The sequence below is a fragment of the Malus domestica genome, chromosome 07, assembly GCF_042453785.1.
Source record: "Malus domestica chromosome 07, GDT2T_hap1".
In the NCBI taxonomy this organism is placed as follows: domain Eukaryota; kingdom Viridiplantae; phylum Streptophyta; class Magnoliopsida; order Rosales; family Rosaceae; genus Malus; species Malus domestica.
Window position 1 is genome coordinate 1,715,720 of NC_091667.1, and position 24,832 is coordinate 1,740,551.

The following is a 24,832-nucleotide window of genomic DNA, read 5'->3' on the forward strand; positions in this document are numbered from 1 at the left end:
TGAACGTGGGGCTCATGGGTAGAAACCTAATACCTTATCCACTAAAATATTGATCGCATACAACATGAACAACGATATTGGTATTGAGTATCAATGCTACATTATTGATGTATTTGTTAAGAATTCTAAACCCAAGCCCTTAACCCTAAGCTCTAAGGTCCTTTTAAGAGCAACTTCACCCCTAAAAAATGTGCTGGCACACAACCCATTTAATTCACTCAATGAACAATGATATACCCCAATGAACAGTAATTGGCTAAATGCATCTTCACCCTTAAACCTAAATAGCCTAGTCAATTGTTTTAAAATATTATTAATTTTTATTATAAAATAATAAAAAATAATAATTTGATTTTTAATTTATGACTTTATAAAAAATATTATTAATTTATGACATTTTATTTTATTTTTTTTAAGTTTTTGGCCGAAAAATTTGGACCGATCTGAAAATCGAACGTTCCTAATTGTGCCATGTCAGTAGCCATTAATTTTAAATTTCAAAATCTTTTGCTTGGGCTGGCCTATGGACTAGCTTGGGCTAGGTGCCAACCTATTTGGATGGGCTAGAGGGTTTTTAAGGGGTGCCAGTCTATGTGATTGGGGTGGAGTTGCTCTAAGAACAATCTAAGATCCTACACCCATAGCGATTAACCTCATACTTTTACGGACATTTTAAAACTCTAAACTCAAAATGATCAACCTCATACATTGACGGACTTTATAAAACTTTTCCCTCTTAAATCTAAAGCACCTTCTAAAATCCTAAAAAAAAGAATAATCTTCGGAAGAAGATAATAGTTTTAAAATCACGTTCAGACACATATGAAAGGCTTAAGTTCATGCACCTCATACACTTCACACTCACCTCATAAGTATTTTTATGAATATTTACACTAATAACTATAAGTAAATGACAAAACTAAATAGGTAAATGAATATTTTTTTATTAAAATATCAAAAAGATTAACTGCAGACAAACTCAAGAATCCGTTCTACGAAATTTAAATCTCAAAAATTAAAATAAATAGTTATTTAACTTAGCTTTTTATTGGATGATGGACCACTTGACACACCCTAACCCGAAGACTAGGACGTGCTGGCCGTCACGTGAGTGTGACGTAACCATAACGCAAGCGGAAACGATTTAATAATAAAATACGAGTCAACGAAAACCACTAATTGCAGTTATTTACAACCTAGCATTCTATGTGCATAAGAGTGTACTAAACACACATAAACAGAGCATAAGCATCTAGGTGCAGTCAAGTAGGAACATAACTAATTTACAACACCCTCGGGTGAATCCTACATTAATTTAGTCTGTCAGAACGCCGAAGCAGTCTCGTAGGCCACCAACGCCTCAACTATCAACTAGAACCTGGAGGGGCGAAAAACAGAAAACGTGAGTGGGCGAAAATAAGCTTTTCCAAATCATTTCATAAATCCACAATTATAACCCCTTTTTGGAAAACCTGTATACTTTCCCAGAAAAATAGTATATAGCATATATATCTCAACTGTCTCAATCATCAATCTTATAACAGATTCAATAAAGAATGTACCATGCCAATTTCAACAGTTTAGTATGAATGCATTAACATAATATAATCAGGTAAAAGATAGAAATCAATCGGAGGCCCTCTAATAGCCCTGAACGATTGAACCTAGAGCTCAACATCTATCAATCTCACTCTGCCGGAGTCACTCCGCGTGACCTGTCCGACCTTCTGCACATAAGTCGGAACCACCTAATGTAGTTTGAACGACTCATGGTAATATTCGCTCTAGTGCTTCTCTCATCAATCATCTGTATACAATAACCTAAGGTCACCCACCAGTCATAATCTCACTAACACTCTACGACTGGCCCGTCGTACCCACTCCGCGTGGACTGTACGACCAGCATCTACTTGGATCCAAGGCGAGCGTGCGATGCGGTGAATACTATAAGCACTAAACCATGGTGCAGGATATGAGCTCAATATATCATCATCATCATCATAATATTAATTAAATACTTACCTGTGCTTCCACAGCACCATCATACATATATGCATCATACGACAGTTCATAATATCCATAATATTCTATGCATGGCAATCACATCATATTTCATTTCAATATACTTTTCATTTAAATTTGATTTCTGGGGAAATCGAGTATATAGGTATATATAAAAACAAATGCCCACTCACTGGTATGTCGCCGGGTCGTAACCCCCTTGACGCCCCTGGATGTGCTCGTCCTCGATAAATGTTCCACCTAGAAGTGAAATAACTTAAAACAATCATTTAACGCACATTTAACGCACCTAAACCAAACTAGGTAATTAATTCTTCATACGATGCTCAAATTGGGTATATGAATATACCACAGTGACCTACACAACCTCAGGATCATCCCCATAATTTTAAAATAATTTTTGGAGGCCTCACGCGCCCCCACGCGCCTGACGTGGCACGGACCTACGCGCGGCCCACGCGCGGCCACGTGGCATGCACACTGACGACTACAGTGAACGGCGTTAGAGAATATTCCGTCAAATCCTAGTATATTCCGTTAAAAACTAACGGTTTCCGTTAAAGTTAACTAACGGCGTCGGAATATTCCGTCAAACTTGACGGAAGATTCCCTGTCTTCTCCGGCGAGTCACCGGTCGCCGGCGACTGTTCGCCGGTTTCTGGAAAATTTTCAAATCCACTATTCTCCTTCGTTTTTCAACCAATTTCTTCGCATTTTATACCAAAATGAAGCATTTAACAAGTACTAACACGTTGGAAGGGTTTTAGGGCCTAAAAACAACTAGATCATACCTTCCAAAATTCCTCAATTTCGGCCAAACTCGAACCCGACGATCCCGACGTCCATTTTGTTCAAACGAGGCACTCCGAGCCTCCTTGGAACTTCCTAAGACTCGTGGTGATCTCAGTTTAGCCTAAAACACAACCAAAATTAAGTTCGTGAACAGTGCCATTACACGGGGTGTTTTAAAACTAGGGTTCTCGAAATAGAACTTACCTAAAACTGGTATTCCCGTGCTCGTGAGGTCCTAAGGAGTGTCGTGGTGATCTTAGATCGGACGTTGGTGTAGGATTGTGATTGTTCTTGGTGTTTGTCCGAGAGCTTGAGAGAGTTCGAGAGTAAGAGAGAGAGAGTGATACTGAAATGAAGAAAGAGAGAGAGAGTGAAGGGAGATGAGAGAGAGACATCCCACGGGTTTTGGGGAGGGATTTCAGGAGGTGGGGATCCCACCTAAGTCCAATACAAAATTATTAGACCAAACAAATGTAAATCTAAACCCTAGTTTAAGATCTTAGTGTAAAACAAATACCAAATTTACGCACCTTAATCCCGTTTAAGGGCGTTTTAGTAATTTCACGTCCTCGGTATTTAGTAACTCTGGGACGGGCTGTGACAATCTCCCCTCCTTATAGAATTTCGTCCCCAAAATTCCAATCACTAACCAGAACATCAAAAGTCATAGAATAACCTCGGATACATATCTCTCATCCGATCTTCTGTCTCCCAGGTAGCTTCTTCAGCTGAATGGTTTCTCCACAATACTTTCACCAAGCTCACGGTCTTATTCCTCAAGGTCTTATCTTTCCAATCCAGTATAGTCACTGGTTCCTCATCGTACGTCAAATCCGGATTAATTTCCAATGGTTGAGGAGGAATCACATGTGAAGGATCTGACACATAATGCCGAAGCATCGAGACATGGAACACATTATGTACCTTAGACAACTCTGGAGGTAGCTCCAACCTGTAAGCAACTTCACCAATCCTCTCAGTGATCTCATAAGGTCCAATGTACCTGGGACTTAGCTTTCCTTTCTTCCCAAAGCGAACCACACCTCTCCAAGGCGATAATTTCAGAAAAACATAGTCGCCCACATTATACATTCTGTCCGTGGTATGTCGATCCGCTAGGCTCTTTTGTCTATCCTGGGCCACTTTCAGGTTAGACTTAATTACCTGAATATTCTGAGTAGTCTCATCCACAATCTCTGGCCCTTCAAGTATTCTTTCACCAACCTCTGACCAACATAATGGCGTACGGCAAGCTTTACCATAAAGTGCTTCAAATGGAGACATTCCAATACTCGAATGAAAACTATTATTGTAGGCAAACTCCATCAAATCCAAGCGATCATGCCAAGAATCACCAAATTGCATCACAGAGGATCTCAACATATCCTCGAGTGTCTGAATAGTTCTCTCTGACTGACCATCTGTCTGTGGATGATAAGCTGTACTGTAAAGCAATCTAGTACCCAAAGCTTCTTGGAAAGCTATCCAAAACTTAGAAGTAAATCTTGGATCTCGATCAGAAATAATATTCACTGGGACACCATGATACTTTACAACCTTCGATATGAATAACTGAGCCAACTTATTTAAAGAATACTTCTCCCTTACTAGAATAAAATGTGCTGATTTGGTAAGTCGATCTACAACCACCCAAATGCCATCAAAACCATTTTGTGTACGTGGCAGCTTATACACAAAATCCATCGTTATATTCTCCCATTTCCACTGGGGAACGGGAAGTGGTTGCAATCTCCCAAACGGCTTCTTTCTTTCAGCCTTAACCTGCTGGCAAACAATACACCTACTAACATACTCCGCAATCTCCCTCTTCATACCCGGCCAATAGTAGAATGGTCGAATGGTATGATACATTTTAGTTCCTCCTGGGTGCATAGCATAAGCCGAACAATGTGCTTCATCCAAGATTTCCTTCTTCAGTTCCTCATTATTAGGCACATACATCCTGTTCTCTTGCATAAGCATACCATCTGATCCTCGGATCTTGAGATCTTTCTTCTTCCCTTCATTTCTTAAATTGATCAATTCTTGAATTTCTTCATCCCACGATTGAGCTGCAAGCACCCGATCAATTAAAATTGGCTTGACTTGAAAATTGGCAAGAAAAGCTTTACTTTGCTCTTCCAATTCTAACTCTACTCCAGTAGATCTCAACTCTGCCAGAAGAGGAACACGACTGGCATACAAAGCATTAAGTCGCCCTTGAGGCTTCCTACTCAGAGCATCAGCTACCACATTTGCACGACCCGGATGGTACTCAATCGTGCAATCATAATCACTTAACAATTCCAACCATCTTCTCTGACGAAGATTAAGATCATGCTGAGTGAAAAGGTACTGAAGGCTTTTATGATCGGTAAAGATCTTACATTTCTCGCCATAGAGATAATGTCTCCAAATCTTCAAAGCAAACACAATAGCTGCCAACTCAAGATCGTGAGTCGGATAGTTTCTTTCATGAGTCTTCAACTGCCTAGAAGCATAGGCAATCACTCTACTATGCTGCATCAAAACACAACCCAAACCATTCAAAGAAGCATCACTATAGATCTCGAAGTTACCATTATCATCAGGAAGTACTAACACAGGTGCATGAGTAAGGCAATACTTCAACTGCTGGAAACTTTGCTCACAACTTTCATCCCATTCAAACTTAACATCCTTCCTGGTTAACTTCGTTAATGGCAAGGCAATCATAGAAAAGTCTTGAACAAACCGTCTATAATAACCTGCCAAACCAAGAAAACTCCGCACCTCAGTAACCGTTCGAGGTTGTTCCCAATTTTCCACTGCTGCTATCTTTTGAGAATCCACTTGAATTCCCTGAGCTGATACCACATGTCCCAAAAATGCCACTTGATCCAGCCAAAATTGACATTTACTAAATTTGGCATATAATCGGTGTTCCCTCAATTTCCTTAACACCAAGTTAAGATGTCGAATATGGTCTGATTTCGACTTAGAATATACCAGGATGTCATCAATAAAAACAATAACAAACTTGTCAAGATATTCCTGGAATACTTCATTCATCAATCTCATGAAAGCTGCAGGAGCATTCGTTAATCCAAATGGCATCACCAAAAACTCATAATGCCCATAACGAGTCCTGAAAGCTGTTTTATGAACATCCTCATCTTTAATCTTTAATTGATAATACCCAGACCTCAAATCGATCTTAGAAAACACACAGGCACCTTTGAGTTGATCAAACAAATCATCTATACGAGGCAAGGGATAACGGTTTTTAATCGTCACCCGATTCAATTGCCTGTAATCAATGCACAATCTCAAAGTTCCATCTTTCTTTCTTACAAACAACACTGGAGCTCCCCAAGGTGACGAACTAGGCTTAATGAAACCTTTATCAATTAACTCTTGCAATTGAATTTTCAACTCTCCTAATTCCGCTGGTGCCATTCTATAAGGAGTCAAAGAGATAGGATTCGTACCTGGAAGCAATTCAATCGAAAATTCCACATCTCTATCTGGAGGCAACCCAGGTAAATCATCTGGAAATACATCAGGATAGTGTCTGACTACTCCGACTTCCTCCACACTACCGGAATCAACATCATTCAAAACCACATGTGCCAAGTATCCCTGACAACCCTTGGATAACAATTTCTTTGTCCTTATGGCGGAAATAACACCATGCCTCACCCCACTTCTTTCACCCACAAATGTAACCTCGGGTAGTCCAGGACGAAGAAAAGTAACTGATTTCCCGTAACAATCTATATGGGCGCGATTATAATGCAACCAATCCGCCCCTAAAATCACATCAAAATCCACGATGTCTAACGGGATAAGATTAGCAGGCATAATGACATTATCTACCATCACTGGACACCCAGAGTAAAAACTATCAACATAACATTTATCCCCTCTAGGCATAGCAAACTCTAAATCAAACCCTAGAGGTGAAGGATGAGGTTGCGTTATTTGAGCAAATGTATGAGAAATCACAGAGTGTGTAGCACCACAATCAATCAAGACTCTAGCAAAATGACCAAGAACATTCAACGTACCCATAATCAAGTCTGGATGGTTCTGAGCATCTTGCAGCGATATGTGGTTAACACGTCCCTGAGCTGGCTGTCGTCCTCCACGACCTCTGCCACTCTGGTTACCTCGTCCCTGATGAGTACGTCCTTGACCTGCCTGGGCAGGCGGCCTAAACGACCCTGCACTACTAGCAGCAACTCCGCTCTGTTGGGGCTGACCCCCCTGATACCACTGAGATCCGCTAGCTGGCATAGACGGATATGAAGTATAACCTCCCTGATCCTGAGAATATCCACTCTGAAAATAAGGATCCTGGGAATAGTGATACTGTCCCGGAGCATAAGGAGCAGCATCACCCTGATAGTGATAAGCACCACCACGACCACCTTGGCCATAACTGCCTGAATTAAAGTTCTGTTGAGTCGGTGCTGATGTTGGCATAACAGGCTGCTGGGGCCTCTGCTGATTCTGGGGACAATACATAGCTCTATGTCCTGTCTGACCACATGTAAAGCATGCACCACTGCTTCTCCTACATTCCCCATGATGTCGGAAATTACAACGGCGACATAACGGAGAACCCGAATTACCAGTATCACCAAAGCCTCTCTGACCAGAAAATCTAGGTCCATTACCAAACCTACCACCTCCTCTCCTCGGACCTGTGGCACTAAATCCACTACTGGAAGAACTCGAACTCATTCCACTTTTCTTGAAATTCTGCGTCTGACGAGGTCCTGGAATGGAAACACCTTTACCTTTCTCATTTTTCTTCTGACCATTACCCTTATCCTCTTCATCCTCACTGTCCGGAAGATTATCAGAGTCTTCCATCCTGACCAGAATCTCAAAATACTCATGATAATCGGCACAGGGAAGTGCATTGGCAAACGTTCTGTACTTCTTCTTAGATCCTAGCTTGAAACGACGAAGCATTTCTGCTTGATTACCCGCTAAATCAGAATCATAACGGGATAAATCAGTAAACTTCCTGTAGTACTCATGTGCAGACATATTTCTCTGCTTCAGACTGGTGAATTCCTGTTTCTTGCGATCTATATATTCCGGAGGAACAAATCTCTTCATAAAATTTTCTTTAAATACCTCCCATTCGGCTGCCCTTTCAGGAGTCATGTGCCTCGACTAATTTATCCACCACGCAGCTGGCTCACGGCCCAAAAACCAAGTGGTGGTCTCCACCCATCTATTAGCTGGCAGGTTTCCCTGACTTTGCATCACTTGAAAGGTCTGCTCAATTCGATCCAACCACTTTTCTGCCCCTTCATAACCTTCATTTCCCTCAAAGGTTTCCAATTTCAGATTATACATCGTCTCTACGGGCGTTCTCTGAGGAGGACGGATATTAGCCTGAAAAGCTTGAGCCATTGCTGCCCCTAACTGAGTTATATCGGGGAAATTAGGCTCAGCAGCACGGCGAGGATCTCTACGAGGCGGCATAATTCTGACAGAAACATCCAAAAATCAAATAAAGAACTCATTAGTTATACAGGACTGCAACCTATGCTCTGATACCAAACTGACACACCCTAACCCGAAGACTAGGACGTGCTGGCCGTCACGTGAGTGTGACGTAACCATAACGCAAGCGGAAACGATTTAATAATAAAATACGAGTCAACGAAAACCACTAATTGCAGTTATTTACAACCTAGCATTCTATGTGCATAAGAGTGTACTAAACACACATAAACAGAGCATAAGCATCTAGGTGCAGTCAAGTAGGAACATAACTAATTTACAACACCCTCGGGTGAATCCTACATTAATTTAGTCTGTCAGAACGCCGAAGCAGTCTCGTAGGCCACCAACGCCTCAACTATCAACTAGAACCTGGAGGGGCGAAAAACAGAAAACGTGAGTGGGCGAAAATAAGCTTTTCCAAATCATTTCATAAATCCACAATTATAACCCCTTTTTGGAAAACCTGTATACTTTCCCAGAAAAATAGTATATAGCATATATATCTCAACTGTCTCAATCATCAATCTTATAACAGATTCAATAAAGAATGTACCATGCCAATTTCAACAGTTTAGTATGAATGCATTAACATAATATAATCAGGTAAAAGATAGAAATCAATCGGAGGCCCTCTAATAGCCCTGAACGATTGAACCTAGAGCTCAACATCTATCAATCTCACTCTGCCGGAGTCACTCCGCGTGACCTGTCCGACCTTCTGCACATAAGTCGGAACCACCTAATGTAGTTTGAACGACTCATGGTAATATTCGCTCTAGTGCTTCTCTCATCAATCATCTGTATACAATAACCTAAGGTCACCCACCAGTCATAATCTCACTAACACTCTACGACTGGCCCGTCGTACCCACTCCGCGTGGACTGTACGACCAGCATCTACTTGGATCCAAGGCGAGCGTGCGATGCGGTGAATACTATAAGCACTAAACCATGGTGCAGGATATGAGCTCAATATATCATCATCATCATCATAATATTAATTAAATACTTACCTGTGCTTCCACAGCACCATCATACATATATGCATCATACGACAGTTCATAATATCCATAATATTCTATGCATGGCAATCACATCATATTTCATTTCAATATACTTTTCATTTAAATTTGATTTCTGGGGAAATCGAGTATATAGGTATATATAAAAACAAATGCCCACTCACTGGTATGTCGCCGGGTCGTAACCCCCTTGACGCCCCTGGATGTGCTCGTCCTCGATAAATGTTCCACCTAGAAGTGAAATAACTTAAAACAATCATTTAACGCACATTTAACGCACCTAAACCAAACTAGGTAATTAATTCTTCATACGATGCTCAAATTGGGTATATGAATATACCACAGTGACCTACACAACCTCAGGATCATCCCCATAATTTTAAAATAATTTTTGGAGGCCTCACGCGCCCCCACGCGCCTGACGTGGCACGGACCTACGCGCGGCCCACGCGCGGCCACGTGGCATGCACACTGACGACTACAGTGAACGGCGTTAGAGAATATTCCGTCAAATCCTAGTATATTCCGTTAAAAACTAACGGTTTCCGTTAAAGTTAACTAACGGCGTCGGAATATTCCGTCAAACTTGACGGAAGATTCCCTGTCTTCTCCGGCGAGTCACCGGTCGCCGGCGACTGTTCGCCGGTTTCTGGAAAATTTTCAAATCCACTATTCTCCTTCGTTTTTCAACCAATTTCTTCGCATTTTATACCAAAATGAAGCATTTAACAAGTACTAACACGTTGGAAGGGTTTTAGGGCCTAAAAACAACTAGATCATACCTTCCAAAATTCCTCAATTTCGGCCAAACTCGAACCCGACGATCCCGACGTCCATTTTGTTCAAACGAGGCACTCCGAGCCTCCTTGGAACTTCCTAAGACTCGTGGTGATCTCAGTTTAGCCTAAAACACAACCAAAATTAAGTTCGTGAACAGTGCCATTACACGGGGTGTTTTAAAACTAGGGTTCTCGAAATAGAACTTACCTAAAACTGGTATTCCCGTGCTCGTGAGGTCCTAAGGAGTGTCGTGGTGATCTTAGATCGGACGTTGGTGTAGGATTGTGATTGTTCTTGGTGTTTGTCCGAGAGCTTGAGAGAGTTCGAGAGTAAGAGAGAGAGAGTGATACTGAAATGAAGAAAGAGAGAGAGAGTGAAGGGAGATGAGAGAGAGACATCCCACGGGTTTTGGGGAGGGATTTCAGGAGGTGGGGATCCCACCTAAGTCCAATACAAAATTATTAGACCAAACAAATGTAAATCTAAACCCTAGTTTAAGATCTTAGTGTAAAACAAATACCAAATTTACGCACCTTAATCCCGTTTAAGGGCGTTTTAGTAATTTCACGTCCTCGGTATTTAGTAACTCTGGGACGGGCTGTGACACCACTACTCCATATCCATACGAGAGAGTTTTTAGTGTTCCCGTCACACGAAGTGGTACATCACGTGTCTCTATATAAATGGTGGGTTATGTGGGTTAAAAGGTTAATAATTTAAAAATTAAAATTTTCCGTCACTTGTATAAAAATATGTGGTGTATCATCCGTATTTCCGTCACAACTAAAAATTTTCCTATACATACAAACGTATGGATCTAATAGCTTGACTCATAAGGCAAGGCAAAAGACTGTTGAAGAAACAAAACGTAAAGCAAAAGATCAAAAGACCCTCCCGCGTCAACGAAGAAAAAAAGGAAGAGGAAGTTTCGAGACACAACACCCCGATACACGTGGCAACTCCTTTTGGATTAAAATCTCAATTTTCTTTTAATTTGGAATATATTTTTCTCACACCCGCTAGACACGTTATGGTTAAATTTTAAAATTTATATAACAGATAAACAAAAATTTTATAATTTAAATTCACCAAATAATAACAAATAAAATAATATATATTACACTACTTGAGAAGGAAGCGAATAAAAAATAAACCCTTTAATTTAGTAACTAAAAATGATAAGTAATTTAATAACCAAATCTGAAAAGTAAATTGGTAACCAAATCTGAAAAATTCTATTAAATAATAAAAACTTAAAACCGTTGGGGTTTAATTCTAAAAATTAAAACCCCCTCATTTCTTTCCGCTTTTCGTCCGAAATGGTTTAGCCAAATCAAAATACTCTTCGTCGTCCTAATTCTCTCAGTCTTCGTCTCCCACCTCTCTCTCTCGCTCTCTCTCTATTTCTCTCTCTAAATTTTCAGAGAAACCTCTCTGAAAACCCTAAGATGGCACTGCCGGCGGAACCGCACTCCGGCCACAACTCGACTAATCATCCGGATCGTACCGATTTCAAATTCAATTCCGATATGGAGTCACTCGGGATCCCTCCTCTCGACCCTGAATTTTTCTCATCGGACAACGGGATGGCTGCCGGCGCTGTGCCCTCCGACGACCCATTCATGTCCGATCTCGGCTTTGGGTTCGGTGATGATGGAAATTGCGAGTTCGAGCTTACCTTCGACGACTTGGACGACCTCTACCTCCCGTCGGAGGCCGAGGACTTCCTCGTCCCCGACGGCTTAGATCCCAGCGCGGCTGCGTTGAATTCGGGGTCTCCTGAATCGGGTAGCTCCGCGATTTCGGTTTCCGGCGATGATAAGGGGGCTTTGGACATTTCCAGGTTTCTGAATTGTCCGGCCTCGTCAAATGAGTGTTCGGAGAATTCCGATGGGCCTGCGTCGTCTCAGGGCTCTGGGATTTCCGAGGCGGTGGACTCGAATTCACATTCGGGCAATTCGGATGATGAGAAGGTTAAGGTGGAGGACGAATTGGCAAAAAATTACCTTGTGAAAAGGAAGAAAGAGAGCGACGAAGGCAACGCGGAGTCGCGAAGTGCCAAGTATCGGAGGTCGGAGAACAACAACAACAACAATGCCGCTTCTGTGAATGTGAGTGCGAGTGCGAATGACGAGGACGACAAGAGGAAGGCGAGATTGATACGGAACAGAGAAAGTGCTCAGCTTTCTAGGCAGAGGAAAAAGCATTATGTGGAGGAGCTTGAGGACAAGGTGAGGGCTATGCATTCAACTATTGCTGATTTGAACAATAGGATTTCTTATGTTATTGCCGAGAATGCTACTTTGAAGCAGCAATTGAGCAGTCCGCCACCGCCATCACATTTAGGGATGCACCTGCATCCTCCCATGCCACCGATGCCTTATCCATGGATGCCATATTCGCCCTATGTTGTGAACCCACAAGGGTCCCAGTCCCTTTTGGTACCCATTCCTAGATTGAAATCCCAGCAGCCAGCAGCTGCGCCCAAGTCCAGAAAGTCGGACAGTAAGAAGAGTGAGGGTAGAACTAAGAAGGTTGCTAGCGTTAGTTTTCTGGGTCTATTGTTTTTTATCTTGCTTTTTGGTGGGCTTGTTCCTATGGTGAATGTTAACTTTAGTGATGTAATGGACAGAGGTTTTGGTGGGTCTTCTTATGCTAGTGATAGGTTTAATGGTCAATACAGAGGGAGGCTTTTGAATGTTCATGGTCATTTGAACGGATCTGAAGAAATTATAGGTTCAGGAACATCCGGTGGGAAATTCGATGTCTCAAACAAAGTTCGTCATGAGAAGGGTCATCATACAAGGAATGGGCCGAAAGAACAAGGGTCACGAGCTACACCGGGTTCTGATGAATTTGCTCGTCTGCAAAATACTAGTAGTGAGCCACTTGTTGCTTCTTTGTATGTTCCAAGAAATGATAAGCTTGTCAAGATTGATGGAAACTTGATTATACATTCGGTCCTGGCCAGTGAGAAAGCTATGGCTTCCCGTGGGCCTTTTGAAAGGAAGAATAGTAAAGAGCCTGGTTTGGCTATGGCTAAAGATTTGGTTTCAGCATTAGCTATTCCTAAACCGGGAGGGAACAGAGGGATTCATGCTCCCTTATACAGAAATTCTGCTGGACCACACAAGGCTCTTACAGCTGGTTCAACTGATGTTCCAAAAGATCAAATGAAGTCAACTACAGCTGATGGTAAACTGCAACAGTGGTTCCGTGAAGGTCTTGCAGGTAATAACATTGCATCTGGTTTCTCATCTACATTAAGCTCTATATGTGTACTTAGTGCATGCCTAACACGGTTATGGTTGGTTTGCTGTCATGACTAGTTGACCTGCATTTTTATTGTATCAAGAAGGCAAGTCATTTTTTTTTTTAAATCGGTGATGAGGCTAATAGTTGTGTAGCTGAGTTTGATGAGACCTATTGGTAGTTATTATTAAATATGAGTTTAGCGCAATCATGCTAGCAAGGAAATATTACTTTGGGTTGATAATTCGTAAAATGAACCTTATATTTTGTATTAGTAAAACTAACTTTGTTTGCAATATGTATAAAAAGTGTGTGAGGCTATAAGTGAGTTGCTATGATCGATAACATAAGTAAGCTTACATCTTGTGCCTGGCTGTTTTGAAAAAGTTGCTGTGAGCCCGCATTAGTATTTTATTTGTACATATATAATGAGGTCTGGATCCATGTTCTAGTTACAGCTACTTGTCAAGAAGTTCGTGTGTGGAGCAATAATAGTATCCTTGTTTGGGTTGTAGGTCAACATTTAATAACTTAGATTTGAGCTTAAACTATACTTGGAGGTATGTCTGACAGCTTATTCATCCTTGCCTCTATTCTGAATCTTAGAAAATGTGGACGTCGAACATAGAGTAAGGTCAATGTGTATATTAATAGTAGTACTCCAGACACAAGCCTACTGACACTCTTAGATTGATATCTTACAGACAGGTGATTAGCTCCCTAGCCATCATCTGGTAAGGTCCATATCTACAGTAAGGCTCTAGATTAAAACTACATACAACCCAGATTAAGATGTTACGGATAGGTAATAAGTTCCCTAGCTGTCACCTAGTAATAAATTTCATTTGCATCATGTCTTTTTCTGCTTTGGTTTTTGTCATAGCAAAGGATCTTGTCAATTAGATTGAGGTGTAGTTTTGACCCCCAAAAAAAAAAAAAAAAAAAAGATTGAGGCATGGTAGTCTTTTCCATACAGCCGCAAAATTTTTTTGTTGAATTCAAATTCAGGTCCATAAGCTTTTATTTTATTTTATTTTTAAATTAAAAAAAAATATCAACAATTAATTTAATCTTTCTGTTTGATTTGAATGATTAGTTGTCGTGGGTGGCTGCTTTGGCCATCTTAGCTTTGAAGTGAAGTTGTCCAGCATGGCAATTTGACAAGTTCCAGTTTGTCCTCAAAAGAAGACTTAAATTATTTGTTTGATCTTCCTTAAGAAAAAAGTATTTGTTTTATTATTCATATTCTACGTGGTGGTATGATTATAATAAAATTACATTTTCTCCAACTATTTTGTTTTCCTTCTCTTTAATATTTCACGATACATGTGCTTGTTTTGGATCACATCTTCTCGTATGATCTCTTTTCCCGGTTTTGAGATCACACAGTTGGTCTCAGAATAAGAATTTTGAAGTTGCAAAAGTTTTTATTTTTCCGGTCAATGGTTAAGTAAAGTATATGAAATGAATAATATCGTAGTTTCATAGCTTGGAGTGTGTACTGCGTGTTTTTTTACAGATGGTTGGAAGATTTTATATGGTAAACTGCAGGATGCTTTTATATATGACCTTGTATCCGTGTCCTAGTATGTTTGTTCTAATTCCTTCTGTCATTGTACTTCATTTGTTGGTGCTCATGTCAAACACTTGGTTGCGAACTTCGTTATTGATTTCTTAAATTTTCTGCAGGACCAATGTTGAGCTCTGGAATGTGCACTGAAGTGTTCCAGTTCGATGTCTCAGCTGCTACCTCTCCAGGAGGTATAATACCTGCATCTGCAGTTTCCAATGCTTCTGAACACCGTCAGAATACTACAGAGCTGAACAGGGGAAGGAATAGAAGGATCCTCCGTGGTCTCCCAATTCCCCTTCCTGGATCCGGTCATAACGTAACTGAAGAAAATGTGACGGGAAATCAACAGAACAACTCCCTGCCTGGTAATAGATCGGTTTCTCCCATGGTGGTCTCTGTTCTCGTTGATCCTCGAGAGGCTGGTGATATCGACGTCGATGGCATGATCAAGCCGAAGTCACTTTCTCGAATTTTCGTTGTAGTGCTGTTAGACAGCGTGAAATATGTCACATACTCATGCGTGCTCCCTCGATCTGGTCCTCACCTGGTGACTACTTGAACATGGAGAAGCGGCTTTGGAGTTTTGAATGACGATGACAAACTATATCTACTAATTCTAGAAGCTCCCTCCCGGTTTTGTATGTTGTAAACCGAAGAAGAATTGATTGCCCGCATAACAGAGGGCTGTAACTTACTGAGGAAGGTTAGGTTGTATGCCTTTCCGGTGTAAGAAAACATGTTTAAGAAAATAATTATAATTAGTAGTGTGTGCGTGCGTATCGGGTACTGTTTTTTGATATCGTTAATGATGAAGTATTTTCGTAGTTTTTCTCCGTTTCTGAAGTGTGAGGAACTAATTTAACTAATCTAGTCCTTTCCTGCCTAATCGATATAACTTTAGTCCCTAAAACTTAATTTTCTCCACATAAAATCCAACATAAGTTTTTTTCTCGAATAAAATTTATTTACTAGATTCTACATCAGCAAATTCATTAATTATATTAAATTTTAAATGTTTAAAAAAATTAATTTTTTTTGTCACATGGCACAAATATGACAGCCACGTTAATATAAACGTGGATTCCATATTTGCCACGTCATCGCTTAACGGTCTACTTAAAAGATTTTCTAATTGATGTATAAAATTGAAATAAAATGATAAGTAAATGTATGAAATTGAAATATTTTAAAGATGTTGTAAGGAATTAAAATTGATCCCAATCCTGCCAAAATCCCCAAACCCAACTCGTGCAATCTCTCTCTCAGGCAAAACCATAAGCCGCCGAGCAGCTGGACCAGGATCAGAATCCGGGCGAAGGAAGAATCTACCAAAACCGATGAAACTCCGAGGTGAGATCCGGACTCCTCCCTCTTTTCTTGGTATGCTTTTTTGCACGTTGGTTTGGTTTTAGGGTTTGTGAGGAGGAAGAAGATTATATCTAATTTCGAATTTGCAGCTCAGTTAATTCGATGCATATGTTTTTAGGGTTACTGTGCTTGAATTTGATTAACGTGATGCCAAATTTTGTGTGTACATAATAATTCGCATGTATTATTATTTTTGTTTCATTTAATTATTAATAGCTCTAGGGATTCATATCACAATCAATTAGGTATCGCAATTTGGTTTAATTTGCCCGGCCACCGAGTAGAATTTTAAACCAAATTTTGTAGCTAAGCAAGATTTTCATTTCACAATCAATTAAGTACATTCACAATTCGTGGCGGATTCAGTATTTGAATTTTTGAGAAATAGAGTGTGGAACACGCAATAAAATATAGTTTATTCATTGATGAGTGATATCGAGAGAATTTGTCAAGAATTATCGACGCAACTTGTCGAGATATGCATACTAATATTACATCAAACATTTTGTGAGCACATGTACAAAACATTCAAAGTCTTCTTGGTGGACCTTCAAATTCATATATCCCCATACGTCGGGTGATCCTGGGATCACCTTGGTCCCAATGTACATCAGGCCTTGTTCACAACTCTGTTTGATTTGCCCGATTACTTGTGCACCCGATTACTTGTGCAGAACTAATTCTCAACAAATTTCCTACTTTATGTAGGATTTTCATGTAGCTATTTAAAATATTTAGGTTATCCTAACAAATTAGCCACCCAGATACAGAAGAACGTATTTGGCATGAAACTTTAGTAGTAAGTATTTGATGATTTAATAAGATGGAGAATACAGAGTAATATGGTGCCCGGCCTGAATCCAAACGGCTTAATTACTTAGCTTACACACACACACGTATTTGTGTGTGTATACATATATACATATATATATATATATATTAATGTATCTCTAAGAAACAGAACTGTAAAAATCAAGTTGTTGGATGGCAGAAACGAACTGCTCAAAATTTATATGACTGAGAGTTGAGACGTCTAAGAACTGAGCAAAACATATCTTGTTGGATTAGTTTGTTAATTGAAATCAAATCAAGCTGTTTTTAGGATACATCGAGTGCACCGACCCTAACCCATGACACGACGGTAAATAGGTTGAACGTGAAGGGTATCACGGTCAAATGGTAGGAAAAGTATAGTGTATATGTAGCACCTAAACTAAAATAGCCCCCGCCAAAATCGGAAAATTCTCAAACTTATTTCATGCAATCTCTCTCTCTCTCTCTCTCTCTCTCTTCGTCCCAATAAAATCTCTCTCTCTCTCTGACAAAATCATGAGCCGCCGAGTAGCCGGAGCAGGATCAGAATCCCGGCGGGGGAAGAAACCAGCCATACCGATGAAACTCCGAGGTGAGATCCGGACTCCTCCCTCTTCTCTTGGTATGCTTTTTTTCATATTTGTTTTGGTTTTAGAGTTTGTAATGCGGAAGAAGATTATCTCTCGTTTCGAATTTGCAGGTCAATTGACTCGATGCATATGTTTTTAGGGTTACGGTTCGTCGGTGCTTGAATTTAATTAACGTGATGCCTAATTTTTGTGTTCATAATAATTCCCATGCATTATTTCTTATGTTTCATTTAATTGCTAATAGCTCAAGGATTCATATCACAATCAATTAGGTATCACAATTTTGTTTAATTTGCCTGGTTACCGAGTACAATTTGAAACCAAATTTTGTAGCCAAGCAAGATTTTCGTTTCATAATCAATTAAGTATATTCGCAATCAGTTGCGGATTCAATATTCGAACTTTTGGTGTCCCAATATTAAATGTCCAAATTTTTTAAATAGAAACAAAGTCCAAAACGTGCAAATAAGAAATTTAGTTTATTCACTGATAAGTGATGTCAAGAAAATTTGTCAGTGTTGTTGATGAAACCTGTAGAAATATATATATAAGCATTACATCAAATCAAACACTAGGTGGGCACATATACGAAACATTCCAAGGGTTCTTGGAAGACCTTCACTTGTAAATCCCCCAGACTTCGGGTGGTGCTGGGACCACTTTGGTCCCAATATGCATTCGCCCCTGATCACAATTCTGTATTGCCTGAATCCAGATGGCTTACTTAGCTGATTCACACACAATACATACATACATATATATATATATATATATATATAATTTATCTCTATCTAAATCTTCTAAAAAATTTATGTCTATCTACATTTCCGCAAACACACAGATATGAAGAAAACGGCTGTTAAAGACTCTCCGACTAACTAAAAAAAGAAAATTTTGTTCAAGAGGGTATGGCTGAGCTCCAACTTAACGAGAAGAATACTACTACTCCAAAACCAGAAGAGAGGAAAACGCGCAGCGCAGTCGTATTTACTAGACCTTTCAAATTCACAATCCCTTGTAAAGTTTGCGGTGTGGTTGGCCACTTGAATGATGATTGCCCCTACATGAAACGTGTTCCAAACAATGTAACTGAGGTTGGCAAGGGCTATGAAATAGTTACCTTCCGTGGTGAGAAGCATGCTGTTAGGATGTTATGTGGTTATTGTCATATCAGCGCTGACCACCAGAGCGATGACTGCCCGCATAAGAGCAAAATCATTGCATGGAAGAACTCCCTTCGGAAGCCCCCTCCTGTAGGTCCTCTCACCTCCTGATCTTGCTGATGCTCAGGATTGCGGCGGCACTGCCGATTTGGATGGTTATATCTACTCTTGTCTTGGAATGCTGCTGTCCTGTTCGTTTTCTTTGGATTTTAGCACTCTGTGGTCAGTCTGTCTGTACGTATGTCATGTATGTCTTTGAAGAAGCACGTTCCGTCCCGTCATTCTAACGTTAGTTGTATTCTCTATATACTTGGATTTATTCTACTCATTCTAATGGTTAGTTGTATTCTCCATATACTTAGATTTATTCTACTGGTGTTATTTCTGAGTGAAAAAACCCTTTGCGAGGACGAGGAGGATGAATTATGGCGTCGTATACTGCCTCATATCGAAACGGAACTGTAAAAATCTAAGTTGTTGGATGGCAGAAACAAACTGCTTTAAATTTATAGGACTCAGAGCTGAGACGTTTAAAAACTGAGCAAACCATATCTTGTTGAATTAGTTCGTTGAGGTACCGTTTGGTACGTGGGACGGGACGGGACGGAACGGGATGAGCCGTTCCGTTCCACGTTTCGTGCGCCTAAAAACTGTGGAACGGGTTGACCCATTGGACGAAATTTGGCTAATTTTTCGTTTCATCTCTTCCTCCTGGAACGACCTGTTCCACATCCGCGGAACACAGATTTATAACATTTTATGACAAAATTTCTCAAAATCTTTTTCAATATTTACATCATCTATTCCGTCCTATTCCGTCCCGTCCTGTCCTGTTCCGTCTAGTCCCGTTCTGTTCCGTCCCGTCTGGTACCTGATAGAACCAAATAGGATAGTGCTAACCATGTCCATTTTAACTTCTGCACATCCCTATTAATTTTTTGCGGTTGATCGAATTTTTGGTCATTGATCTTTCTTAATTCATTTGATCCAATGATCGAAAATTAAAAAAAATGTGTAAAAAATAAAGATAAATGTGTGGATAGCAACGCACATCAAATAAAGCAGTTTTTGGGAAACAGAGTACACCGATCCAAGACATGGCGGTAAATAGGTTAAATGTGAAGGGTATTATTGTCAAATCGCTGGAAAAGTATAGTATATATACCACACAAACTACCCCCGCCAAAATCCTCAAACTCAACTCTTGCAATCTCTCTCTCTACGTCCAAAATAATCTCTCTCGGACAAAACCGTGAGCCGCCGAATAGCAGGACCAGGATCAGAATCCGAGCGGGGGAAGAATCCAGCCAAACCGATGAAACTTCGAGGTGAGATGCGGACTCCTCCCTCTTCTCTTGGTATGCATTTTTGCATGTTTCTTTTGGTTTTAGGGTTCCTGAGGAAGAAGAAGATTATCTCTAATTTCGAATTGTAGCTCAATTAACTCGATGCATATGTTTTTAACGTTATGGTGCTTGAATTTAATTGAGATGCCTAATTTTTTGCGTTCATAATAATTCCCATGTATTTTTTTTTTGTTTCATTTAATTGTTAATAGCTCTAGGGATTCATATCAGAATCAATTATGTATAGCAATTTTGTTTAATTTGCCTGGTTACTGTGTAGAATTTTATACCAAATTTTGTAGTTAAGCAAGATTTTGATTTCACAATCAATTAGGTATATTCGCAATTCTGTTTGATTTGCCCATAGAATTAATTCTCAACAAATTTCCCAATTTACATGGGATTTCCAAGTAGCTATTTCTACATATTTAGGTTATCCTAACAAATTAGCCCAGATACAGTATAAAGTAATTTAGCATGAAGCATTAGTAGTAAGTATTTGATGATTTAATTACGTCCAGAATACATAGTCATTAAGTGTCCGGCCTGAATGCATATGACTTAGCTTATACACACACACACACAATACCTACATATATATATATATATATATATATATATATATATATATATATATTTTAATGTATCTCTGTCTACATTTCCTCAAACACACAGATATGAAGAAAACAGGTGTTAACCCGACTCAACTCAAAAAAGAAAAGGTTGTTGAAGAGGCTATGGCTCAACTCGAACTTAACAAGAATACTACTACTCCAAATTCACAACCCCATGTAAAGTTTGCTAGGCCTTTCAAATTCACAGTCCCTTCTGAAGTTTGCGGAGTGGTTGGCCACTATAATGATAGATGCCCCTACATCAAAGTAGGCCTCCCAGACAACGTAACTGAGGCTCCCAAGGGCTATGAAATAGTTACCTTTCGTGGAGGGAAGCGTGCTGTTAGGATCATGTTTTGTGGTTGTTGTAAAATGCTCCGTGACCACAAGATCAAGGACTGCCCGAATAAGAGCGAGACTGCAATAATGAACTCTATTCTGAAGGCCGCTCGCCCTCCTGCAGGTCTGCTGACCACAGGATGCTGCCGCTGTTGGAGGGGGCTCTGGACGTTTCCAGGTTTCAGAATTGTCCGGCCTTGTCAAATGGGTGTTCGGAGAATTCCGGTGGGCCTGCTTTGTCTCAGGGCTCTGGGATTTCCGAGGCGGTGGACTCGAATTCACATTCGGGCAATTCTGTTTCTTCCAATGCGATTTGTAATTCGGATGATGAGAAGATTAAGGTGGAGGACGAAATGGCGAAAAACTACATTGTGAAAAGGAAGAAAGAGAGCAATGAAGGCAACATGGAGTCGTGAAGTGCCAAGTATCGGGGGGTCGGAGAACAACAACAACAACAACAATGCCGCTTCTGTGAATGTGAGTGCGAGTGCGAATGACGAGCAAGATAAGAGGAAGGCGAGATTGATACGGAACAGAGAAAGTGCTCAGCTTTCTAGGCAAAGGAAACAGCATTATGTGGAGGAGCTTGAGGACAAGGTGAGGGCTATCTATGCATTCAACTATTGCTAATTTTAACAATAGGATTTCTTATGTTATGGCCGAGAATGCTACTTTAAAGCAGCAATTGAGCAGTCCGCCACCGCCATCACATTTAGGGATGCAGCCGCATCAACGAACATAAATTAACAAAGGATACGTGAGAAGTAAGATAAGATATGTGGATAACATACCCTAATATTTTATCCTTTTTTCACGTGAGTTCCCCAATCAGTCTCCATTTCCAATTTACTATTTCCCTTTGAGGAGATGGAGAAATTTTCAATCTCGAGTGATACATTACGTGTTATTATATAAATAATTATAGAGATATTTTATTTATAATTCGGTTAAATTTTAAGAATAAGTATCGCACAATTTATATAATAATATATATTGTAACACGCCGGGTTCCTAACTGGCTACAAAATCTCTCATTTTTCACTAGAGATAAATGGTACAATTTTTCTGAAACATTACCAAAAGATGAATTTCACGCGGAGAATTACATAAAAAAAATAGATCGAATTCTCGCGGGGCCCAATAATACGCACCGCCGTTAGATTGCTTAGTTTCAACGGCTGAGATGCTACGGTGATTAGGTTAAAGTTGGAGAGACGTACGTGCAGCTATAAAAACCAAAGCCATAGGTTCAGTTGGAGTCAAAGCCTAAGTACATAGACATTTCCCCTCAAAAGCAAAATCCGCTGCAGACAATTATCAGCAGTTCAGAAGAATTTCATGTTCAATTTTTTTTTTTCCTTCTGTTTTCAGATCTCTTCTATTTCATGTTTCCTAATGAAATATACATCTTCCGGAAATTCTTAGGGTCAGGAGGATACCCCCAAATCATGATGTGAGATGAAATAGGGAGATCTTAATGTATTTTTTTTTTTTTTCAGATCTCCTTATTTCATGTTGTCTTATGATTTAGAGCTTTGTATGTCCATCAAATCCGGCCACCTTCTAATTTTTTTTCAGGTATGATTTCTATCACATACTGGTCCGGCCACTTCCCAGGCCAGTTCTACTACCGTAGCACGATATTTTCAGTTTTGGGCTTACCATTCCCTCACGGTTTTGTTTTTGGGAACTCACGAGCAACTTCCCAGTGGGTCACCCATCCTGAGAGTGCTCTGGCCTCCTTCTCGCTTAACTTCGGAGTTCCTACGGAATCCGAAGCCAGTGAGCTCCCAAAGGTCTCGTGATAGGTAAAGATGGAAATATACATTTATCACCCCCTTGAACGATGTGTGATGTTACAATCCACCCCTTTTAGGGGCCCAACGTCCTCGTCGACACACTTCTGGTTATGGATTGGCTCTGATACCAATTGTCACATCCGGCCTGGGACGGACCACTTCCTGGGCCAGTTCCACTACTGTAGCACAATATTACGTTGGCACACTTTTGGCCAGGGATGGCTCTGATACCAATTGTCACATCCCGGCCCGGGACGAACCACTTTCCGGGCCAGTTCCACCACAGTAGCACGATATTGTCCGCTTTGGGCTTATCATTCCCTCACGGTTTTATTTTTGGGAACTCAGAAGCAACTTCTCAGTGGGTCACCCATCTTGGGAGTGCTTTGACCTCATTCTCGCTTAACTTCAGAGTTCTTACGGAACCCGAAGCCAGTGAGCTCCCAAAATGTCTCATGCTAGGTAAGGATGAAAATATATATTTAAGGATCACTCCCCTGAACGATGTGGGATGTTACAATTTCTTAGATTCAATCACTTTTTTTTTTTTTTAAACGGACCGGCCCAATGCGTATTTTTGAATCAAGTGTTGTCCATGATATCTGTTGTGGCCCAATCTTTAGTATTTTGGTATGATGATATATACCTCGTATGATGATTTATATCTGCATAACTATTTTATTTCTATTTTTTTTCTTGGGTTAAATCTATTTTTTTCTGTTTTATAAGGTTTTTTTATTATTTTTTTTTTGGATTTTCGATTTTGTTGTGTATTTGTTTTGGATTTTCTTTCATTTTTATCAAGTATTTACTCTGGCATTTATTTTAATAGTTGGTGATTTATGTTTTTGTGAGTTGGTATTGTATATCTCTTTTTACAATACTGACAATTAGTTTTATGGTGTAACCTTGGGGTGGGCACGGGCCAGGCCGGGCCCAAATTTGAAGGAACCTGGCCCTACCTGTTTTAAAATGTAACGGGGTGGGCGGGGTCAGGTAGAGGTATTTTGAATATGGGAACTGGACTAACTCGGCCCATTTCAAACGGGCCGGTTCGGGACAGGTCCACGGGTCTAACTATTTGTTTTTCTTTTTCGATTGGGCATACTGCCACCATCCCGCGACCCCCTGTTTCCATCGCAAAGTCCGCTTGCCACATCTCACTGATCAACAAACCACACATAATAAACATTTTTCCGATCTTCTGAAAAATTTGTGATCTGGGTTATGCAGGGGATCAAACAGTTTTCAAGCATTTCTCACGCCCCAACCCCAACCTAAATCCCTAAATAGAACAAATTAATAAATAAATAAAAATCTTCAATTACAATATCGAATTCATCAAAAAATAAAATGAAACTGAATCCCTAATTAAGCTAAATCCCCAACATTTTTATGAAGTTTTCAAGCAAATGAACTGAATCTCTAATTCCTAAATCCCCACATTCGAATTCAAAATAAAACATAAATTAGATGCCAAGAAGAAGAGAAGTAGGAGCCTGGGACAACCTCGTTGAGTCTACATTCGTGCTTGAGCCCAGCCACACCATCAACTTCGGTTGGAGCCGTTGACCCTAACACACAAATTGAACAAGAGACATTGTCTTCCACGGATCCCACCCTCGTCATTACAAAATCAGAAACCCACAAAGTCAAAAACCCACAAAATCAGAAACCCTAATCAATCAAAAAGCTTATGTAAAAACCCTAAATTCCTAAATCAAAAACCTCAATTCATAAATTACCTAAGGATGCCACGATGGAGAGTTATGAGAGGATGCCACGATGGTGATGGTGGTTGGCTGCTATGATGTCGACACAATCGAGGTCGACTCAGTCAATATGGGTAGG

General features: G+C 40.2%; 1 protein-coding gene and 2 long non-coding RNA genes across 3 annotated transcripts; all 3 read left to right on the forward strand.

Moving 5' to 3' along the window:
• Positions 1 to 11,395: 11,395 nt before the first annotated feature.
• LOC103438431 (bZIP transcription factor 17) lies at positions 11,396 to 15,782 on the forward strand. Its single transcript, XM_008376980.4, has 2 exons — positions 11,396 to 13,355; positions 15,066 to 15,782. Exons 1-2 carry the CDS (start codon positions 11,573 to 11,575, stop codon positions 15,506 to 15,508), a joined length of 2,226 nt encoding a protein of 741 aa, XP_008375202.3. The 5' UTR covers positions 11,396 to 11,572; the 3' UTR covers positions 15,509 to 15,782.
• Positions 15,783 to 16,133: 351 nt separating this feature from the next.
• Positions 16,134 to 19,236, forward strand: LOC103438430 (uncharacterized). The gene is made up of 3 exons (XR_529797.4): positions 16,134 to 16,299; positions 17,652 to 17,722; positions 18,562 to 19,236. It is a non-coding gene; the product is annotated as an uncharacterized lncRNA (long non-coding RNA).
• An 837-nt stretch (positions 19,237 to 20,073) lies between these two features.
• LOC114825945 (uncharacterized) lies at positions 20,074 to 22,140 on the forward strand. The gene is made up of 2 exons (XR_011582536.1): positions 20,074 to 20,211; positions 20,905 to 22,140. It is a non-coding gene; the product is annotated as an uncharacterized lncRNA (long non-coding RNA).
• The last annotated feature ends 2,692 nt before the right edge of the window (positions 22,141 to 24,832 follow it).

Coding starts and splice junctions, on each gene's coding strand:
- LOC103438431 (XM_008376980.4), top strand. CDS start 11,573: ATGGCACTGCCGGCGGAACCGCACTCCGGCCACAACTCGACTAATCAT. Junction 13,356..15,065: donor GTTCCGTGAAGGTCTTGCAG/GTAATAACATTG, acceptor AATTTTCTGCAG/GACCAATGTTGAGCTCTGGA.